At 37.2% G+C, this 21,165-nt stretch overlaps 2 protein-coding genes across 2 annotated transcripts; both read right to left on the bottom strand.

Annotated features, from left to right (window-relative positions):
- Nucleotides 1-318: 318 nt before the first annotated feature.
- On the bottom strand, nucleotides 319-8,612 carry ARPC5 (actin related protein 2/3 complex subunit 5). The gene is made up of 4 exons (XM_081300547.1): nucleotides 8,261-8,612; nucleotides 5,819-5,891; nucleotides 3,077-3,253; nucleotides 319-722 (listed from the first exon to the last, which is right to left on the bottom strand). Exons 1-4 carry the CDS (start codon nucleotides 8,401-8,403, stop codon nucleotides 660-662), a joined length of 456 nt encoding a protein of 151 aa, XP_081156673.1. The 5' UTR covers nucleotides 8,404-8,612; the 3' UTR covers nucleotides 319-659.
- A 10,282-nt stretch (nucleotides 8,613-18,894) lies between these two features.
- On the bottom strand, nucleotides 18,895-19,965 carry APOBEC4 (apolipoprotein B mRNA editing enzyme catalytic polypeptide like 4; the record flags this gene model as incomplete). The annotated part of the gene is given in 4 exon segments (XM_081299114.1): nucleotides 18,895-18,961; nucleotides 18,963-18,986; nucleotides 18,988-19,025; nucleotides 19,027-19,965. Coding segments are annotated over 4 exon segments (1,065 nt in total). The 5' UTR covers nucleotides 19,963-19,965.
- Nucleotides 19,966-21,165: the final 1,200 nt, after the last annotated feature.

The following is a 21,165-nucleotide window of genomic DNA, read 5'->3' as shown; positions in this document are numbered from 1 at the left end:
CATGATAATTGAATGTTGAAAGGAAGTAGCGTTCTTAAAACTCACAGCATAATCTGGAGACAAGGAGAAATAAAATTGGAAATTAGTAATGGTTTTCACCCACCACTTGTTCCAGAAACACATTTTGCTTAAATAAGGGAAGTATGGTCCAGTTTTGCAATGTTAATAGCTGCCAGTTTCTCAAAAAAAAAAAAAAAAATTATATATATATATATATAATTTTTTTTTTTTTTAATAAAGATCACTTCCTGACTAGCAATGAGTTAGGAAACTGGCCTCAAATTCTGATCTGATCCCTCGTATTAGTGTGTGTGTGGGGGGGGAACAAACCAACAACACAGTAACCAGCTGATAGGGGTTTAAGATTGCACAATTAAATCTGAATGTACGATACTCTACACAGACTGGTATAAACATCATTGAAATGGTTACGAGAGGATGAAACAAAATCCTGCTGAAACCAAATTTCCTCCACATTATCCCAATTTTCATGAAAGGAAAACTGGCATGTAATTTTCTTCTTTATAGATATGAAAAAGGAAGCAAGAAGGCAAAGCTGAGAAAAACAGATGCTACCCACAGGGCAGCCGTGGCATTTGGTTGTTTTGGTCTTTGTACCAGCAACTCCCACTCCTGCAGTGGATCCAGTTCCTGCTGGACTACACCGTCTTCCTTGCAGTCAGGACACGAACAATGGACCCTACTCCTCCAGCAGCGAGTGCCTATAACAAACCAAATGTAAATGTTCACAGAATACTGAAAGGCTATGTCTCATATAAATAATTTTTTTTTCCTTCAAGAAGGAATGTACAGCACAGACTGTGAATTCATTAACAAGTATTTCTTCAGCACTCATTATACACCAGACACTGTTTTACGCATTACAGATATAATAATAAATAAAAATTTTAATATCCATGCTTTCTCGGAGTTTATATTCTAGTCAACTTAGTTTACATTCTAGTACATTGTTTCTAAATCATGTTTTGAAAACATGCATCCTAATGTTCTTACCTAAAACAGGTGCTCAAATATAAATTGAGGACATTCTGTATCTCTTTCTCATCACAGGAAGAAAATCAAATTGAGATCAACCATCTAACTTCCATTTAGATTTGTGAGTTTGTAGGAAGATATTATTTAATAGCTAAAAACTTAGAAACTTTGTAACTTGAAAATTTGAAAGCCAAGACAGTATTAGGAACCTGAAGCTCTGGTTACTTCAAAAAATACCTGCTAAATACTTGCTGTATACCACTATGTTTCAAGCGCTGTGCCAGATGCTGGGGATAAAAAAATGAATACATCTAGTAGCTTCTGCTCTGCTGGGAAGAAACCGTCTTACAAACAGAACGTTTTAATGTAATATATGAAAAGGCAAGAGTTATGACAGAGTGCTACAAAAAACAAAAGGCACACACCCAGCCTGACAGCAGAGAGGAATGTTTTAGGTAAGTCTTCCCGGAGAAAAACAATGTTAAATGGATAAGGAGGTGACAGCAGAAAAACCACAAGCAAATGTACGGAGGTGTGAAAAGGGAAAAGGCTGGCTTTGCTGTAGCTCAAGGGAACAATGACATGGCAGAGGTTAGTCTTGGGAACTTGGACTTTATTCTTCTGGTGACTGACAAAGGTACATTTGGGTTTTAAAAAGATTATTCTAGTGGCTGGGTGGAGAACAGATTTGAGGGAGGCAGACTGGCAGCTGGGATGCCAGTTAAGAAGCTATAGCAACAGACTGGAGAGATGCTGTGAACCGGGTGGCGCGTTAGAGATGCACTTGGGTGGATGGATCTGAGAAGTGTTTAGGAGGTAAGAGTGGCAAAACCCAATGACTCACGACAAGAAGCAGCGAAGACTTGACACATGCCTCCTGCTTCCTCATTTATAAAGAGGAATGGCAAGTTTTTCCTCCTAGTATTTTTATGAGGATCTAATGAATTAACATGGAAAGTTCTTGGGAGAGTACCCGGAATATACCAAGTTCTCAACAAAATGCATGAAAATGGAAGAAGGGATTTAAAAATTATTAATTTTCCTTGTTCTCCCATTTAAAAAAATTTTTTATAGTCATAGATGGACAGAAGGCCTTTGTTTATTTTTATGTGGTGCTGAGGATCGAACCCAGTGCCTCATGCATGCTAGGCAAGTGCTCTGCCACTGAGCTACAGCCCCAGCCCCTCCTTATTCTCTTTAAAAAAAAACAAAAACAAAACAAAAAAAAACCCCACATTGTGGCAAAATACATAACAAAATCTGCCATTTTAACCATCTTTTTAAAAAAAATTTTTTAGTTGTACATGGACACAATATCTTTTATGTATTTATTTTTATGTGGTACTGAGGATCGAAGCCAGTGTCTCACACATAATGAGGCAAGCACTGAGCTACAGCCCCAGTCCTTAACCATCTTTAAGTATAAAAATTCAGTGATATTAATTATATTCCTAGTGTTGGGCAGCCATCACCATTATCCATTACCAAAACCTATTCATCACTCTAAACAGGCACTCTGCTCCCATTAAGCAGTGACTCCATATTCTGCTCTTCCTCCAGTCTCAGGTAAGCTCTAATTACTTTCAGTTCCTTTAAATCTGCCTATTTCAGATTATAATATATATATATTTTGTGTCTGGCTTATTTCATTTAGTATAATGTTTTACAGGTTGATCCATGCTTTCTAATAGCAAATTCCTGTTTATGGATGAATAATACTTCACTGTAGGTATGTACTACATTTTATCTGTTTATCTTGGGTTGTTTCCTTCTTTTGATCACTATAAAATAATTCTTGGTTTTTACTCCTTATTTTCTTTTGCAAAGATTTAATTTAATTAAAAGTAAAGACAAGGTTTAATGAGTCATAATATATATGCTTAGTATACGTGAATAAATGTGTTGTACACCAGAATCTCTTAAAAGACGACCAAGGCTAGTAAGCACATACCTGAACTTATTTTCATGCATTTTATTGGTAATAATGTGTTGTATAGTCAGGCCAATGTAGTTACTAAGGTGAGAGAGGCATTGTTACCCTCTATTATAAGGAAAACAGTTGTACAGATTTATTACTTACTTTTTCATGCCACTGTAGTAACATAGCACTGCTATTGTCAGATGGGCTCTCAAAGCCCTTATAAATATACTTCATTAGGAGATCCACACCATTCTTGTCCAGAGATTGAACAGCCTTTTCGATATCATTAGCTTTAAAAGAGATGAGCACCTTCAAGACAATGCTGCCTGCCCGATCCTGGGGGGTAAATATATAATAAACATTCAGATATATGCCAGGGGCTACAATTTAGAAAGGTCATCCTGAGGTGATATTTGAATAAAGACCTGAAAAATGCAAAAGAGGAAATCTGTGGGATATGGAAGTGTTTCAGATGGAGAAGGAACAAGTGCTGTAGTGCGGGTTCTGTGTGTTCAAAGGACCCCATAAGGTTAGAGCAGAGTGGTCAGAGAGTAGCAGGACAGAAGTCAGGTTTTGGGAAGGCAGATCACGGAAGGCCTCCAGGCCATTGTAAGGACTCTGGATTTTACTCTAAGACATTGGAGGGTTTTAAGAGCATTGCTATAATCTGATTCATATTTTAATCATTTTATTGTCTATGTTGAGAATAAGCTGTGGGTGCAGGGAAGCAAGGCAGAAGCAGGGAGCCCAGTTAGGAAGTGGCTGCAATAATACAGGCTGGTTTTGGGTTAGCATGGCACTAAAGGTGGTGAGAAGTGGATAGATTCCTGACATAATTGGAGGTAGAGCTGAAAACAGATTGGTGTGGTAATTTCACAATTATACAAATTTAAATTTCACTTCTTAGTCTTAAAAAAATGCTATCAAATAAGGAAACTAGTTTGAAGTTCTACTTTGAACTATGCTTTAGAATTTTTTTCTTTAAAATTTTATTTTAAAATATTTAGAAAACTTATTTTAAGTTTTATATCTATAGATATGAGATATAGTGATATTCCTTCCTGGTGATCCTTTTTCTTCTGGTAAAAGACTTCTCTAATAGCAAAAAAAAAAAAAATTTAACCCATTTAGCAAAGCAAAAGGAACACTTAATTAACCCTTTCATCGTAATTCAACACAGTGTGCTATCTTTGGCATCCCCTATTGGTCAAGATTTTACAGAATGTTTCTACCACCTATTGCTATCTCTAGTTTAAATGATCTGATTTAGAAAAATATCTGTGTACCCAGAGTTATAACCTCCCACCCACAAGCTGTGATAAAAACCACCCACATGAAAGCAGAAGGTGGTAAAATCAAAATTTCAATGATGTTCCTAATAACTTTTTAAAAAGCAAAGAAAAATTCCCTTATGAAACACTATGTTGCCTGGATAATAATTATCATGCATTTATTTAAGCTATGTACTACTATTCTTTTTTTTTTTTTTTTTAAAGAGAGAGTGAGAGAGGAGAGAGAGAGAATTTTTAATATTTATTTTTTTAGTTCTCAGCGGACACAACATGTTTGTTAGTATGTGGTGCTGAGGATCGAACCCGGGCCGCACGCATGCCAGGCGAGCGTGCTACCGCTTGAGCCACATCCCCAACCCTATGTACTACTATTCAATTAAGGAGAGTTTTGAGGTTTACAACATATAAATAGCCACTGACAGTGCAATGATGTTTTAGGATCCATTTTATTTGTTTGTAATATGGGCAATATATATATATACACACACACACACACATATATATATATATATATATGTGTATATATATATATATTTGTGTGGTGATGGAGACTGAACCCAGGGCCTTGTGCATGCGAGGCAAGCACTCTACCAACTGAGCCCCAGCCTGGCAATATGTTCTTTTAAAATTTTTTTAATAAATATTTTTTCTTTTATTAATGCATTAGTTATATAACAGTTGGGTTCATTTTGACAAAACCATGTATGTGTGGAATTTGATTTACTTATGCTTCATTTTAAATAATAAATGAGGAAACAGGTCCTGAAGAATTAGTGAATGACTGCAACAGGGAATGGAAGTTGCACAATTTTTCTGAAGGGCAATTTGGCAATATCTTATGTACCAAAAGGCTTAAAAAATGTGCATTCCTTGGTCCAGTGGCTCACTTCTAGGAGTTTGTTAAAAGAAAATAATTAAAATTTATCCCAAGTTATTCCCATCATACATACAGCAAGAAGAAAAATAGTCAATGACAAAAAATCAGTTATATCTAAACTGCAGCACACTGGTGTACAACAGTTAAGAATGCTATAGAAATAATCTTATTGTTAAGGAAAGAAGTTCCTGGACATTGTTATTCAGATGAAAAGCAGGTTATAAATGCTATTTTTATAAAAACAAAAACACTCAAACTCTAGAAGCATATAGCAACATCAAAAAGGAATAAATCTACCTCTGGGTAGCAATATTATGATCAACATTTAATCCCTTAATATGTGTGAGTTTTTTATAATAAACATTTATTTTTTTATAATTAAAAAGCTTCAAGAAAAAGTAGAATCTGTGTATTTTGATAAAAATTTTAGTTACTTGTTAAGCCTTTGACTAAATTCAACCTGACTGCTCCTTTTTCAAACACACAGAAATGATTAAACTATCATTTGAATTCACCATGACTACCATGCAGCATTATTATATCTCATTTCATGTTACAGCATTCTTTTTTCACATGGAATGTTTACCTGTCAAAGTATACTCTAAGCTATTCTACGTCAGAGATAGCGTTTAGTTAAAATATTTGATGACTTTGTGAGACTTCAGAGCATTTTTTTTTTTTTTAAGAATAATAAGGTATCAGTAGAGATCACCGTGTGTGGCTGTGACTCACCTTCACCGCCTGACTCTTGGTGTTGATAGGGGGATTTTTCAGAGCTGCCTGGAGAGCAGCTGTCATGTTTCCTGTGATGGTGGTTAAGGCAGTAAACAGCAAAGGATAGCCCCTGGGAAAGCATTATAACACCTGGAATCTTTAGTTTAAGACCTGACTTTATCCATAAGAAGAAAAATTTTCATTGTCACATGTTCAATATTGAAAACTCAAATGTGTTGGTTTCCAAAGTCACTCAAAGGCAAAATATTGAAATAAGAGAACGTCAGAATTTAAAAAAAAAAAGACTATCAAAGATTGATAATATTTTAATTCCAAAGAAACACATATGCAAACATTATGTAGACTGGTTCTTAAGAAACCCTAAAATAGGGCTGGGGCTGTAAGCTTAGTGGTAGAGTGCTTGCCTAGCGTGTGAGGCATTGAGTTAGATTCTTAGCACCTCATAAAAATAAACAAATAAAATAAAGGTATGCTGTCCATACCAAAAAACCCCAACAACAACAACAACAACAACAAAAAACCCCAAAACCAAAACCCTAAAATATACATTGGAATCATTAGGCCTCCAAATGAACTAAAATATATCTTATGTGATTTTAGCTGTAAAAACATAAAGACTGAAGTTTATACTAAAATTATATTCTATATTAACTGACATGCTGGCATTATTACTCTAACAAGCTGAATGATATAAATAGCAATTTCTCAATACTGAACAAGAGGTATTACAGAAAATGTAATAATTCATATGACCTTTAGGTGGCAGTTTACTTTTTTTTGTCTTATACATTCCTTCATACTTCAGAAAGGTTATTCAAACTGTGTTAGACCATACCTATTAGATTTAGTCTCTCTGAAAGCACCAGTGAGTTAGCAAGCATGAGAATCGGGAGGGCCAATCAGACTGTCAGAATGTACAGTCATTTCCCTAAAAGGAAAAATCACAAGAGAGTTCACTTGTTCCTCCATCTGTAGTACCAGACCAGGGCTGTCGCTCCCTGTAATAACAAGGGTAAGAAGAAACAATGCTTTTGTATTTTAGAATGAATTTATTAAAAAGAAGATCCACTGATACGGATACCATAAATTACCTAAAATATTAGTTTTCCAACACATCGTTTATCCTTCCCTAATAAGAAATGTTTTAAGAAAGAATAATGCTTACCACTTATCTTAAGAAATAGGTATGAAGAAAGAAAACAAACCTATAATTGTTAATAAGCTGTAATTTTCAAGGCTGCATGGACTTTCTAAAGAAGCACACCTTTTGTAGACTGGCCTGTTTTTTAAAGACCCCAACTAGTTAACAGGTAGGTACTTAAATAATGCAAAATAATAACAAATGATTGTGAAAGCTGTAGCAATCAAAGGAGAACCTATACAGCACAATGATAAATGTTTAATGCCATATTTAAGTGGCTTTATGAAAAGATACAGTTGTCATAAATATTTTTGCTCAGATTATTACTTCATTGTAGTTTAACAGGACACTGATAAGGAGAGAATGCACTCAAGGATAATCAGAAATGTATAAAGAGCTAGTGATTGAGATTTTTCTAAAATTACAGCTTTGTTTTTTGCAACATTTACGTTCTCCTAAAAAGATCTGATGTAAATGCTAATTTGCGATTATGAATATTCAAATATGCAAACCAAGAAACCAGGAACTGACAGCCATATTTTAACTAAAACGGAAACAATTTCATGATCACAAAAATGATTCTGCTTTATGAAAATGACTCATCTTCTATTTTATTCATTGGGGTTTATTTTAAATATTTCCAGGGATTCTCCACATGCATTCCCCGTCTTTTCTCTATTGTCCTATTCTTAGCAGATAAAAGGCTCCAAGCTTCCTCATTGGGAGTTTTCGTGTTCTGTAGTCACTCCCCACACCTGGTTAACAAATTATGTGCCACCTATATTTTGCCAGATCCCTTTTTCTTATTGGGGTGGAGGGGAGCCCGTGGGCTAAGTACAGAGGACCTCAATTTGCGAACCGCTCCATCTCTCCCGGCTAGAAATAAACTACTCCAACGATACAAAACGCAAACCACTTAACAAAAAGACTGAAGACGCCCGCCCCCCGACCCCATCTGAAATTTCTGGAGCTAAAGCGATCCCCGTAAAGAGAGTTCTGGGAGGAAACTTGGGCGCGGGCACCGGTCCGCGGCCGGCCCACACCTCCCGGCGCCGCGAGGGCGCGGCCGACAGGACCGTCTCGAGGCCGCCACGCCCGCGCCACCTGAGGAATCCGGGCCCGGGCCGGCGGACGCGGCGGACCCGGCGGACCCGGCAAGCCCCTGCCTTTCAGAAGACGGAGCCAGGTCCAAGCCGGGCCGCCGGGTGCTCGCGGCGCCCGACCCGGAGGGACTGTCTCCTCTGTCCCCGCCGCCCCGCGGGACAGGGGCCGGGCGGGGTCCGCGAACGCAAGGATATTGCCGCAGGCAGGAGTCCACCTCGCTCTCGTCGGGCCCGGCCTGCCCGTCGCCCCCGTCCTCCTCGTCCACGAACTTGTTCTCGTCGTACTCATCCACGTCCACCTTCCGGAAGCGGGCCGACGACACCGTGTTCTTCGACATCCCGGATCCGGACCCGTGGCCAAGGCCTCCTCTCGCTGCTGCCTCTAGCTCAGAAAGCCCAGCCCCGCAGAAACCCACCGCACGACTCTGGATTCACTTCCCTCTTCCGTTCTGGGGCGTAGCCGCAGCCGCGGCTCGGGCGGTTCTGGGCCTGCGCGCTGGTCCAGCTTCTTCCTCCTCAGGTTCGCGCTCTCTTTCAGCCCTCACGCCGCCCCCGCGCTCCTCGGGGAGCGCGCGCGAGGGAGGGCGCGCGCAGGACACTGCGCAGGCGCGGACTCGCTGCAGGAAAGGGGCGGGGCTGGGCGAAGGAGGCGGGGGCGGCCGGGCAGGCAGAAAGCGAGGCAGCGGGCAGAAGTAAGAGGCGATTGGTTGCCGGGCCAGTCACGTGATCAACAGGAGGTTCCCATAGAAACGCTTTTCTGCGGTCCAGTCTTGGGGGCTTTAGGTTTTCGGCGATGGGCACCCGGGGCGGGTGGCCTTGGCTTTTTCTGCCTCCGCTGTCGCTGGCATTGACCTGTCCTCGGGGTCCTGCATAAGGTCGGGCCCGTCCGGACGTACCTGTGGGGTGGGATGGACTGGCTGCTGGACCCAGTCCCCTGCAGTTGGCAGGAGTATGGGACAGAGTGATGCACGCCCGGGCGCCCAGCATCATTCTAGTCTTCGGAGTCGTGGCTTCGGACCTCGCGCTGCCTGGGGCTGCGTTCCTGAGCTCCAAGCTCCTTTCGCGGGGTTGAAACTACGTTGCTTGGCCAGCGGGAGGTCCCCAAGGACGGAGTCGAAAGGTCAAATCTTATTTCTCAGAGCTGTGTGACAGCAGAACGACCCGGACTTGGAGAATCTGAACTCGGTATCCTATCCTTAGGGAGGGAGGGGAAGGTGTCTGGGCAGGGGTTGGGGCTGAGTGGCAAAACTGGGGTGAACTTGTAGAATTCGAGGCAGAGACGATCATTCATATCTTAAAATAAGTGGTTATTTGGAGCAAGAATGTGAGAAAAGGGTAGGCGAGTTATTCTTTCCAGTGCTGAGGGAAAACAAAATCTGTAAGAATTAATAGAAACTAGATTTTTAAGATTGATATTTATGATTTAAGATTTTATGGGCCATATTTTTAGATTATATTCCATATTTCCATTTCTGAGAGTAGAGCTCTTATTAAGGAAGTCAAGGCACTAAGATTAAGGAATGGTAGTTAAGATCTGTGAATCACACTGTAGTATAGGTATTTGCAGAATAATATTAATTTGGACTTTTGCTGGACATTGCCCAGGTGCAGGTCCACCTCCAGCCGAAGGCTGACTATTTTCTATTTGAGTACCTCATCCTTGATTTCCTATGCTGTATTAAACAGATGACTGAGCTTGGAAAACCCTGGCTTGGGTCTTCATGACTCTTCCACTCAAAATTTGCGTGATTGAGGCATGTTGGTTAAAATTCTGAATCTCAGGTACCTTATCACTAAAATGGGGCTAATAAAGTGTTTTCACAAGATTGTGCTCAGGACAATCTTGTGAACACAAAAGTGTTTCAAGTCTCTAAAATTCAACATTAATGTAAAATGCATGCTACCTATACCATTGGTTTGGGTACTAATTTCATAAATTATATTTATATATCATCTTATATTGTCCTTGAAAGAAATATCAAGATGCTGAATGGCAGAGACTGTCTTATTTTTCTTTTGTATCTTCCTTTCACTTGACATAAAGCCAGGCATGCAGAAGGTACTCAATTCATGATTGATGACTGAATAAAATGTGAAAAGCAGTACAGTTTCCCAGTCACACTGAGATTAGTGAATCAGTTAAAAGAGGAAGAGAAATCTCAAAATCAAGCCTTTGTTGGACACATATACGTACACACATACGTCTCTGTGTGTGCATGTATGTAAAGAAAGCTGTTCAAGAATAGAATGCATCCTTTTTTGGGGAGGAAGGTGAAGAGCAATGTAGAATTTTTCCCCACACCCAAATAAATCATCCTTCCAGAATATATAACATTTAAGTGATAGAATTGAATAGAAGTGACATTTCCTTAAATTAATATTCACATTATGAGTAAAAATTCTACTAGGACTGTCTTAGGACAGCAAAAGAATATTTAGAATATTTTCTACCTGTTGGTAATATTTATTTAAAAATGTATATAGCCAAGTGTAAGGTCATGACCACAGTGCAGGGCATTACATAACTTAGAATAAAGATTTGTTTTAATGTTTTTCTGTTTTTATCTTTTGCTAACTTTAGTATAAGCTACATGGCTTACTTTTTTAGATGTTGAACTGATTGTACTTTCTGTTCTTTTAAATCAAGATTTTCTTTGAAGAGAAAATTGAACATTAGATGCACTGTTGAGTGCAAATGGGAGCAAGAGTTTAAGCCTTAATACATCCTTTCTCTTACACTTCTATTATTTGTACTGCCTTATTTAGGTGGTATTTTTTGTTGTTGTTACTGTTGTTCTCTTATTTTAGAACTGAGAGAATCCTGGGATAGAAATCAACTTAATGGAATGGTGGAAAGAATTTTAAAAATCAGTTGCTCAAGGGTGTAATTGTCTTGATTGCTCATAATTTTGCTCTATATGTTGAATGTATTAAATGTGACAGTGTGTTTGATATTGCTTCACAATGATCCAAGTGTCTACTACATAACACATGCTCAACACATTTCTATCCAATGAATTGATGATCTGACAAGTTAATCTTGAAATAATTGTTAAGACAGAGCATTTTTTACAGATACATTAATTATTTCCCTACCCTCATTAACTAATATAAGCTTTAAGGAAATTTTGTGTGTGAAGAAATCTGTTCTTAGTTATCTTTTAATTAGAAAATACACACTATTCTACTTCTTTGCAAAACCTAAATTTTTAATGTTTACAATGATGCTTAATTAATCTAAGGTAATTTTATTCTCCTTATTTTATTTTTCAAATGAGCATCTTTTCCTTGATGTAAAGGATCCATAAGGTTTTGAGATATATTATTGATTGTGCAAATAACCTGGTTTGATTCAATAATAAAGCAAGACTGAATTTTCCCAAGGTTAATGCTCTCTATGTATTTCTGTGATGATGCAGAGTCAAAGATATTTTTAGTTAGAAGGGATTTTAATAAAACTATACTATGATAGGTCTTTTTATCAGTTATTTTAAACTAAAAACTCTCTTATGTGCTTCATTTCCCCAAACTTGCCACTAAATACTTTTTTTAAAAAAAGATGGATGCAATATTTTTACTTTATTTTATTTATTTTTTTGTGGTGCTGGGGATTGAACCCAGTGCCTCACATGGGCAAGGCAAGCACTCTACTGCTGAGCTATAACCCCAGCTCCTAAATACTTTTTTAAATATCTTTTTTTAGTTGTAGATGGACACAGTATTCTTATTTCTTTTTATGTGGTGCTGAGGATTGAACCCAGTACCTCACATGTGCGAGGCAAGGGCTTTACCACTGAGCCACATCCCCACCCCGCCATAGCATGGCACTATATTTTTTTATTATTATTTGAAATGGAAGTGAACTTTGTTAATCAAATATGACAAACTTGTATAATGATATAAATATTTGAATTTCAGTTCTGCTAATGATAGAGTTTAGTAACATGGTTTTTTAGCCCCATATTTACTACAGTATAAAAAGATTTTTAGTATGTTACCTATATACTATATTATGGTTTAATGCTTCCTCTAATATTCCATCAACTATTGCTGTGTTGAAAATATCAGCCTTCTAAACTTCAAGTTTTTTCTTTGTAACTAGTTATAACTTTATGTAATTTTAAGATTACACACTGAGGTAAAGTAGGTAGGGAGAACTATTTAAGACCTTTATGTGATGTGTTTATGAGTACTTCAAAGAGCCAATAAACTATAAATCTGTACTCTTAGGAAAAAAATTTAATGCCAAATGGAAGAAAGAATAAACCTTGTTTTTTCTTAAAAACATTGCCATGAATGAGACCTTTATTCCATTTAATGTTTTAACTGCTTATGATATAAAGGGAAACTACGGATTTTACACATATTTATCCTGTATTCCTTCCCATCACTGGGATATCATAATGCTAACAGTTATTTTAAGATGGTATCTCTTGTCACAGTATACAATCACTGTATTTGAGATAATATTTTTTTTGTGTGTGTAATTCTGGGAATTGAACATATAGTGCCCTGTCTCAAAGCTATATTCCCATCCCTTTAAAAATTTTTTTAAAATTATAGGACACAATATCTTTATTTATTTATTTATTTATTTTATATGGTGCTGCGGATTGAACCCAGTGCCTCACGCATGTGAGTCTAGCGCTGCTCAGCCACTGAGCTACAACCCCAGCCTATCCCAATCCTTTTATTTTTAGCTTGAGACAGGGTCTCACTAAATTGCCAAGGCTAGCCTTGATTTTGTGATCCTTCTGCCTTAGCCACCCAAATTGCTGGGATTACAGGCATGTGCCCCTGTGGGGGACTGAGATAGCAATAATTAATATCTTATTTTCTAATTTTGTGTCATTCATTTTTCTTATCTTATTGCATTAGCTAGACTTCTGAAGAATGTTGAAAAACTGGGTAATAATAGGCTTCTCTGCTTTGTTCCTATTTTAATGGAATTATCTAGTATTTTACAGTTTATGTTATATTTACTATTATTTTACTATCTTTAGGAATGACTGCTGTAATTATCCAATTTGGGGGGAATCTAATGACACAAATCATAATTTTTATTTTTATTTTGCAAATGTAATGAATTATATTTACATATTTTTTGGCACTGAAACATTCCCTTATTTTTAGATTAAACTCCATTTGGTTATGAAATGTTACTATTTTAATAACTTGCTGGATTTAATTCATTTATACCTTTTAAAGTGATTTCAAATGTATATTTTTAAGTAAGATTGGTCCATAGTTTCATTGTGCTGTCTTTATCCAGTTTTGATATTAGGGTACCTAGCCTTGAAGATGAATTTAGAGGATTTCCAGCTTTTTCCCAATGCTCTGGAATAGTTTGAATGATAAAAAATAACCATGCTATTTGTTCTTTGAAAGTTGTAGAATATGCCTGCAAAATTATCTGGGTTTGCTGATATTATTAGAAATAGACCATTGATTGTTGATCATCTTCCTCTTATACGGTTATTGATTTATTTGGTTTTATTTCTCTTCTTCATTATTTTAGAGTTTATGTTTTCCTAGAAAATTGTGCATTTCATCTAGATTGCCAATTTGTTGATCAGAAATTGCACAGAATATTAAAATTTTTCAATATACTCCATGACCATAGATATTTTGCTTTTCTTTTTGCTACTTAAGCAACATATTAAAAACATTTCTCTTCCAATCTGATTATTACAAATTCTAGCAATATTTTTTTGCTTCTTATAGAAAATAAAAAGTAAGCTCAGATTCATAATTTTGATGAAATTTGAGAGATCCTGCAATCTCTATAATTTCCTACTATCTCTATATCCTCCTACTAATTTCCTATAAAATATTATCATGCTAATATTTTATTTAAAACAAACAACCACTTATTGTTTAATGTGTCAGATACTTGGTAAATAAACCATTTATTTACATTATTTAATCTTGCAGTATCTATAGGGCTTAAGAATTAGTGTTCCCATTAGTGTTTATGGATGAGTAAATTATGGCTCAGAGATAGTATATAACTCAGCCAGGAATATTCAGTTAGCTCCTGGCATTCTGGTATGGGAATGAGATCTGTCTGATTCCAAACTTTATGCTTTTAATTACCACTCTCTACTTTCAGCAAGTCTTTCTCTGATTGCCTACTATACTAACCTTTTTTCTAAAATAATGATATTACTAAGTATCAATGGTTGAAATAAATCCACACAGTAGCTTGAAATGGACTATAAAGTGTCAAACTAAAAAAAAAAAGCTTATTGTAATGATTTTTAAAAGATATTTGTTTTCAGTTATTTCATAAACTTTCCCTACTTTATCTCAGTTTTTTGTGAGTAGTCATAGAGCCTGTTTTCTACTATTTACTCTAACACAAAAGATGTCACTTTTTTTGTCATGTAGATAAATCATTAATGTCAATTAGTAATTCCATATAATTAAAAAATTATGGTAAAATACATATAACAATTTCCATTTTAAATGTACAGTTCAGTGGTATTAAGCACATTTACATTGTTGTACCACCATTACCACATTCGTGTCCAGATGTTGTTTTTTTTAATCTCACAAAACTGAAACTCTCTATCCATTAAACAGTAACTCCCTATTTTTCCTTCTCCCCAGCTGTTGGCAGCCACGTTTTACTTTCTGTCTCTTGAATTTGACTTCTTTAGGTACCTCATATAAGTGGAATCATATGATATTTATCTTTTTATGGCTGATGTATTTAATTTAGCATGATGTCCTCAAGGTTCATCCATGTTGTGACACATTTCAGAATTTCCTTCCTTTTCTTTATCCATTCACATGTCCAGGACCTTGGTTTACTTCCAGCTTTTGGCTGTTGTGAATAATGCTGCTATAATTATGGGTATACAAATATCTTTTAAGATTCTGCTTTCTTTTGTGTATATACCCAGAAGAGGTATTGCTGGATCATACGGTAATTCTCTTTGAGAGGTTTTTGTTTGCTTTGTTTTGATTTTGTTTTTGGAACTAGTTCCACTTAATTTAACTGCATGGAATGATAAAACAGTGTTCCATTGCCTTGGGTCCTCTATTTGATACATCCCTGAGAGACAGGGATATCCAAAGTAAAATAATCCCCAAGATATGTGATTGGTATGAGGGGCTGGAAAAGAGGAAGTAGGGCTGGGTTGAGGGCCAAAGCTCTGGGATCTAGAATCTACTTAAGTTCTCTACCCTAACTTGCCCATCCTACCTGGCTCCCTTGGTATACCAGATTCCCATGGGTAACATGGTTTGAGCAGAATTATAGAAAAGCCACAGGACACATACTAAAGGGATATTAATTTTTTCCTAGATTTCTAGTGAATCTGCATTGTTATTATTGAGGTAGGCATCAAAATGTAATGATGAACAGCATGGATTCTGAAATTAGATCTCCTGGGTTTGATTATCAGCTTAGCCTTTACTACTTGGGCAGATACTTAAGTTTTCTATGCTGCAATTTATTCATTTGTAGAATAAGTATTATAATAATACTTGCCTTGCAGAATTATTGGGAGATTAAATGAGTTACTTTAAGTAAGTGCTTATAAACACCTTATGTAGCTCTCACTAAATATTTGATAGTAAGAATATTATTTTAAATTAGTATAGGTACCACATACTTAAAATCCTTGGAAATGAAATGAATAGGATTCCATTCTGCAAGTGAAGTTTTTTGGATTGCATGCACCATGAATCAAAACAGATATTTAAAAGCTGTTTAAAGAAATATAATCTGCTCTCAAGTCAGGCCAGCAAGATTAGATTTTAACTTGACAAAATATCAAAATCTGTAGAAAATCAGGCTGGGATTGTAGCATAATAGTAAAGTGTATGCTTAACATACATGAGGACCTTGTTTCAGTCCCAAGCATCCCCCAAGAAAATAAATGCTGTCAGTCACAAAAGGAGTTATAGAGGTCTGTGTTGTCTCTTACAGCCTAGGCTCACCCAAATACTATCCAGGGATAGACATCCTTGTACATATTTCACTATTTCTTTCCAAGTGGCAGAGGTATCTCCACTACAAATTCAAATCTGATAGCACTAAGTGTTTGAATCATATGATGAACTCTTCTAGTCCCATAGAGCAACCTTCTTATTGTAATATCAGGAAGCTTATCTATGTGGAAAGGCAATATAAGATGGATGACTTTGATATCTGCTTGTATGTCCAGTTGTCTCACAGGAAATCAATACATTAGCATTCTACCTTTATATGTCTATCTTGGGAGCTTTATTAATCCAAGTCTGCCCCTGATTAATAAATCCACCCTCCTTATACTGACTGGGTAGTCAAAAGATTCACCAAGGTAATGCTGCCCTCTTTTCTCTTTTGTTGGTCTCGTGGGGTACATCCCTATGTTTTTCACATCTCTGTATTGCTACCTGCTTTAACTTATTGGCTTCTATTCTTTTATTTGGAATTTCCATATGTGTGGTGGCAATGATATTCTTTAATATCACCATTGCTGGTTTACTGAAGAGGGGTAGAGCATTCTAACTTCTCCTCCTTCATCCTTGGGTCAGCCCAACATGACCCAGAACCCATTGTGTGGCGAGCAAGGAAGACTGATCACTGCATGGTAAGGTCTCACTCTGTGGGAAGGTTGCTCTGCTGTGTGCCTTGTTACAGCAGGTGGAGCTGAAAGGAGCCTTAAAGATGAACTAACAGCTATCTCTTGTTTCACAGATGGGTAAAAAGGGATGACTTGCCTTGGACCATTTATCTTTATGCCCTCTGTTAGTCTCTTATCTAACGCTTGACTGTCCTGCCTTGGACTTCTGACCTGTCAGAATGTTACATTCTTTTACTCAGCCCAGTCTTGCCTTAGCCAGTGTAAAAATGTAACCGAGAAAGGAATTTTTCCTTCCTGTTGTTGTGGCAACATATCTTTTTTTGTTACATACCATAAAAGTTCATCCTAGATTTTAGACCATGGATCCTTTGTGATGTTATGGTCTACTTTACCATTTTAGAGAGAGATTTCATGCCAACAAATTGGGTGTGTGTGTGTGTGTGTGTGTGTGTGTGTGTGGTTTTGCTGGGGAAGGTGTTGAACCTTAGGGCTTTGTACATGCCATTGAGCTAGCTATACCCCAAGCCCTTGGATCTTTTTTTTTTTTTATAACTTTATTTTGTTTATTTTTATGTGGTGCTGAGGATCAAACACAGTGCCTCATACATGTGAGGCAAGTGCTGTACCACAGAGCTACAACCTCAACTCCCTTGGATCTATTTTATAACAATCAGAAGTGACCGATTTGTCATGTTGGCATCTTTTTTTTTTATCATAACATTCCAAATAATGGACATATGAGTCCATGAGCTGATATAAACTTCAGTAGCACCTTTTTAAATAATAATCACTGTATACCCATGGTAAAATTATATTCCAATAATTCTATAAAAATTTGCAGGCTAACAATAGAAATTTGTTTTTAATAATTTTATTCATGCTTATTTTACACAATACTAACTTCTATTTCTAAAACATTTTTTTCTTTTCTTTCTTCCTTCCTCTTCCTCCTCCCCTTTTTCATGAAGTATTATGTGCTCTAATGTAATAGTGAAATATCTTATTAACTTAGCATTTGTGTGTGTGCATGTGTGTGTATTTTAATATAAAGGCAAGTTCTATAAAGATGAATATACATTTTCTTATAATTCATCTTTACATATTTCTGAGAGGGAAGAGATAGCAAATGTGAATTAAGCATAAGTAAAGTAGTTTCATTTAAGTGACTCAAAGGGTTAGTCAAAGAGTGCTTCCTAAAGGAGTATGCTTTGAATTAGATTTTAAGAGAAGTTACGGATATACACTGGTAAAGAGGAAGGGGTCAGGAAAGGGAAATCAGCACATACAAATTATGCATTGGTGATCTGAATTAGAAGAAGGGGAAATGGGTGCTAACAAAAAGATGTCCCTTGGAGGGTGGTTAAGCAGGCACTTGGCAACAGTGAAGAGATCTTGGGGAGTAATGATTGGTGAATTTACTGAGATGCAGTCTCAACCTTGCTATCCACATTCTGCCTGGATATTGTGCTAGATTCTAAAGGAGAATCTAAGGTGACGGGGAGTGGGGGAGGTGGTGCAGAGCATGAGCTTGTCTTACAGAACTTAAAATCTTACCAGTGAAACAAGGCAACAAGGAGCTCTGGGAGCCAGTGCGAGTGGTTCTGGTGATGTGGCCTGTGAAGGGGGGCCTTTGGTGATTCTCTTGCATCATCCAGCCCCTGTCATTTGCTCAGGAGGGAGAGTTCTGAGCTGGAAAAGGTCCACTGAGTAGGTGGCTACGTTTCAATTTTTATAACTATATGTAATTTTGAAATACTCTGGAAAAGGTAGGCTGCCTAAAATCTTCCATCCATAATTAACAATTAATGGAATGTTACTAGTTTACTCTTTGAGATAGCACTTAACATCAGTAACTCAGGCTGTTTTATAATTTTATAGTAAATTTTTATGCTGAAACCAATTTAAGAAGCTGTTTAGTCCATGTTTTCTTTTTATTGGAAAGATGATTGGGTAGACTAACAATATTCCTAATCTTTACCAAAATATTAGCAAGGTATTAATGGTTCCATTTTATTATTATCGCATTCAAAATAAAGGAGAGAGATCATGTTGTTTTATGGAAATATTTTAGATTATGTTAGAAAAAGTATGGTTTTAAAATAGTTGATATGGTATATAATTCAGTTTTTGCTCTTATGCATCAGTTAATCCTCATCTTTGATCAGATCTGAGAGAGAGATTTTCAGATTTTTGTTGCCCAGCTAGTAAGTCTCCTGGCACTTGGCTTCATGCATTCATAACATGTAGATTTTATTTTTGTTCTTTCTTCTTCTTCTTCTTCTTTTCCTCTGCCTCTTTGCTCCTTGCAAACCATTCTGATTTCCATTATCTCCCTTGGTCTTTCTGAGGTCTTTGTTTTCCTGGAGTGACATTTGAGGCAATATTTAAGTGCCTTACCACATTCCTGGGTTTGTGAGGGTTTTGACCCACATGGATTGGTGGTAGGTCTCTATAAGGGACCAGCACAAAGACAATAGGATTCCTGAGGTCTGGAGTCATGCTGGACTGTGGTTGTCTACTTGTCCCTTGGAAAGACTGTACAGAGAGGACATGGTTTAAGGGGTAGTTCTGATTCTCTTTTTTCTGGGGAAGAGCATCTGTGAAGTAAGGTTTCACTCCTGTTATGGTGTTGATTTCATAAGCATTGTGCCGGTCAGTCAGGGCCCTCCCGGTTAAAATGGGCTGGAAAACAGCGGGTCCCGAGACACCACTGACAAAGTTGTCGAGAAGAGAGTGCCAGATCCCACCACTTATTGGGCTCAGAGTGACCTGGGGCCATAAGCTGGCCAGGCTCCGAAGAGCCTCACGGTTCCACGCTGAGGCAGGAAATTCGTGCTCAGTATGATAGAGCTGAGAAAAGTAAATACTAAGAGTGACGTCTGGGTGCGTCATCAGGAAATTATACATTTTGCTGATGCAGCAGTGTTTGGCTTCATTACAAGGGGAGTTGTTGGAATACAGGATGATGTGCCTAATGCTGCTGTTGTTGTGCACAGCGGAGTCAAGATAACCATTTGTCTCAAACAGCATTGATTCTGGGTGGGTATCATTCCCAGTGCAGTTGCTGGCATGGCCCTTTTGCACCAGGCTACCAGAAGAATTTTTGAGTTCATAAAATATGAGGTGTTTTGTTTGAGGATATGTTGGCCCATAAGGGAATCCAAAAATCTGATGAAATTCTGTGTAGGGGACTCTTGCTTCCTCACCTGTCCGAATATGGTAAGGACAGTTGGTGCAATCTAGAGAGAAGTTTAGCCAGTAATAAGGTTTGACTATTGTTCCACCATGTGCTATGTATTCCTCATATAGTGGTTCCATTGCTAGTTTTATTGTCTTCTAGCTGCAAACCTAAATAGGGAAGAGAAACTATGTATAAAACCATCGCAGGAAAAACTGAAGGTCATGCATTAATTTATTAAGCCCTACGGCTTTCAATGAAGGAAGTAGCAGAATAACTATAGTAGCATCTTTGACTCTAAAAGATAGTGACATATATGAATGGATTAAAAAGGTTAGGATTTGTTTTTCTTTTCTGAGGTTCTAGGAGGGTAGGGAGGAGGCAAAAGAGAAATGCAGAATACAACTTTACCTGTCGCACAGATTCTGACTAAATAGAGCAAATGCGTTTAACAGCCAAGTTCTAGAAACAGACTGCCTTGTTCCAAATCTGGGCGCAGACACTTACCAGCCTAGTGGTTTTTGGTAAGTTATTTAATATCTGAGAGCCACAGCTTCCTTGTCTTCAAAGTGAAGACAACAATAGTACATAAGGTTGTCTTAAGATTTGAGTAGTAGAATACATAGAAAATGCCTCACTATGTGCCTGACATATAACAATGCTACGAGCCCCAGGTTATCCAGATGATTTCCATTTATGAAAATCCAAAGAAATAAGCATGGGTTATACATTTTTGTTCATGATTTCTTCCTTTGTTGCTTCTCTGCATACAATAGTGTCTAACATATGTGCAGAGGTTTTGAGTGTGCTTGCATTTGAAATGAGCTATTTCTTAAAACCATTAGCATAATATGGAGGTATTATTCTTTTAAGAAATGGACCATAGGGTAGGTTTTGCTAATGGTAGTGACTTCTTGTATAATTGCCACCTGTAGGAGATGTGGCTCAGTGGTAGCATACTCACCTAGCATGGGCAGGCCCTGGGTTCAATCCCCACCCCTGAAAAAAAAATTCTTACTTATACTGGAGAATGAAACTGACCAATAATGCTGTTATATTGTGTGCATGTATGAATTTGTAAGAACAAATCCCACCATTTTGTGTAATTATAATTCACTAATAAAAAGAAAAAAAAAACAAAAAAAAGGAATTGCTGATCGTGATTCTTTGGGTCATGGACACTCATCCACTGGCATTTGAGAGTCTTATTTATGGTGGGTGGGACTTGTTAGAGGAAAATAACTCTTATGGAAAGCAAATATGGGTTGTTTATAATATTTCAAATCAATAGTTTCTGGGATATTAAACCCTAAATGTTAAGATCTGAAAGGAATGTTTTTTTT

Source organism: Spermophilus citellus, assembly GCF_964194105.1.
Source record: "Spermophilus citellus genome assembly, chromosome: 6".
Lineage (NCBI taxonomy): Eukaryota > Metazoa > Chordata > Mammalia > Rodentia > Sciuridae > Spermophilus > Spermophilus citellus.
This window is presented reverse-complemented; position numbering and strand designations above follow the sequence as displayed.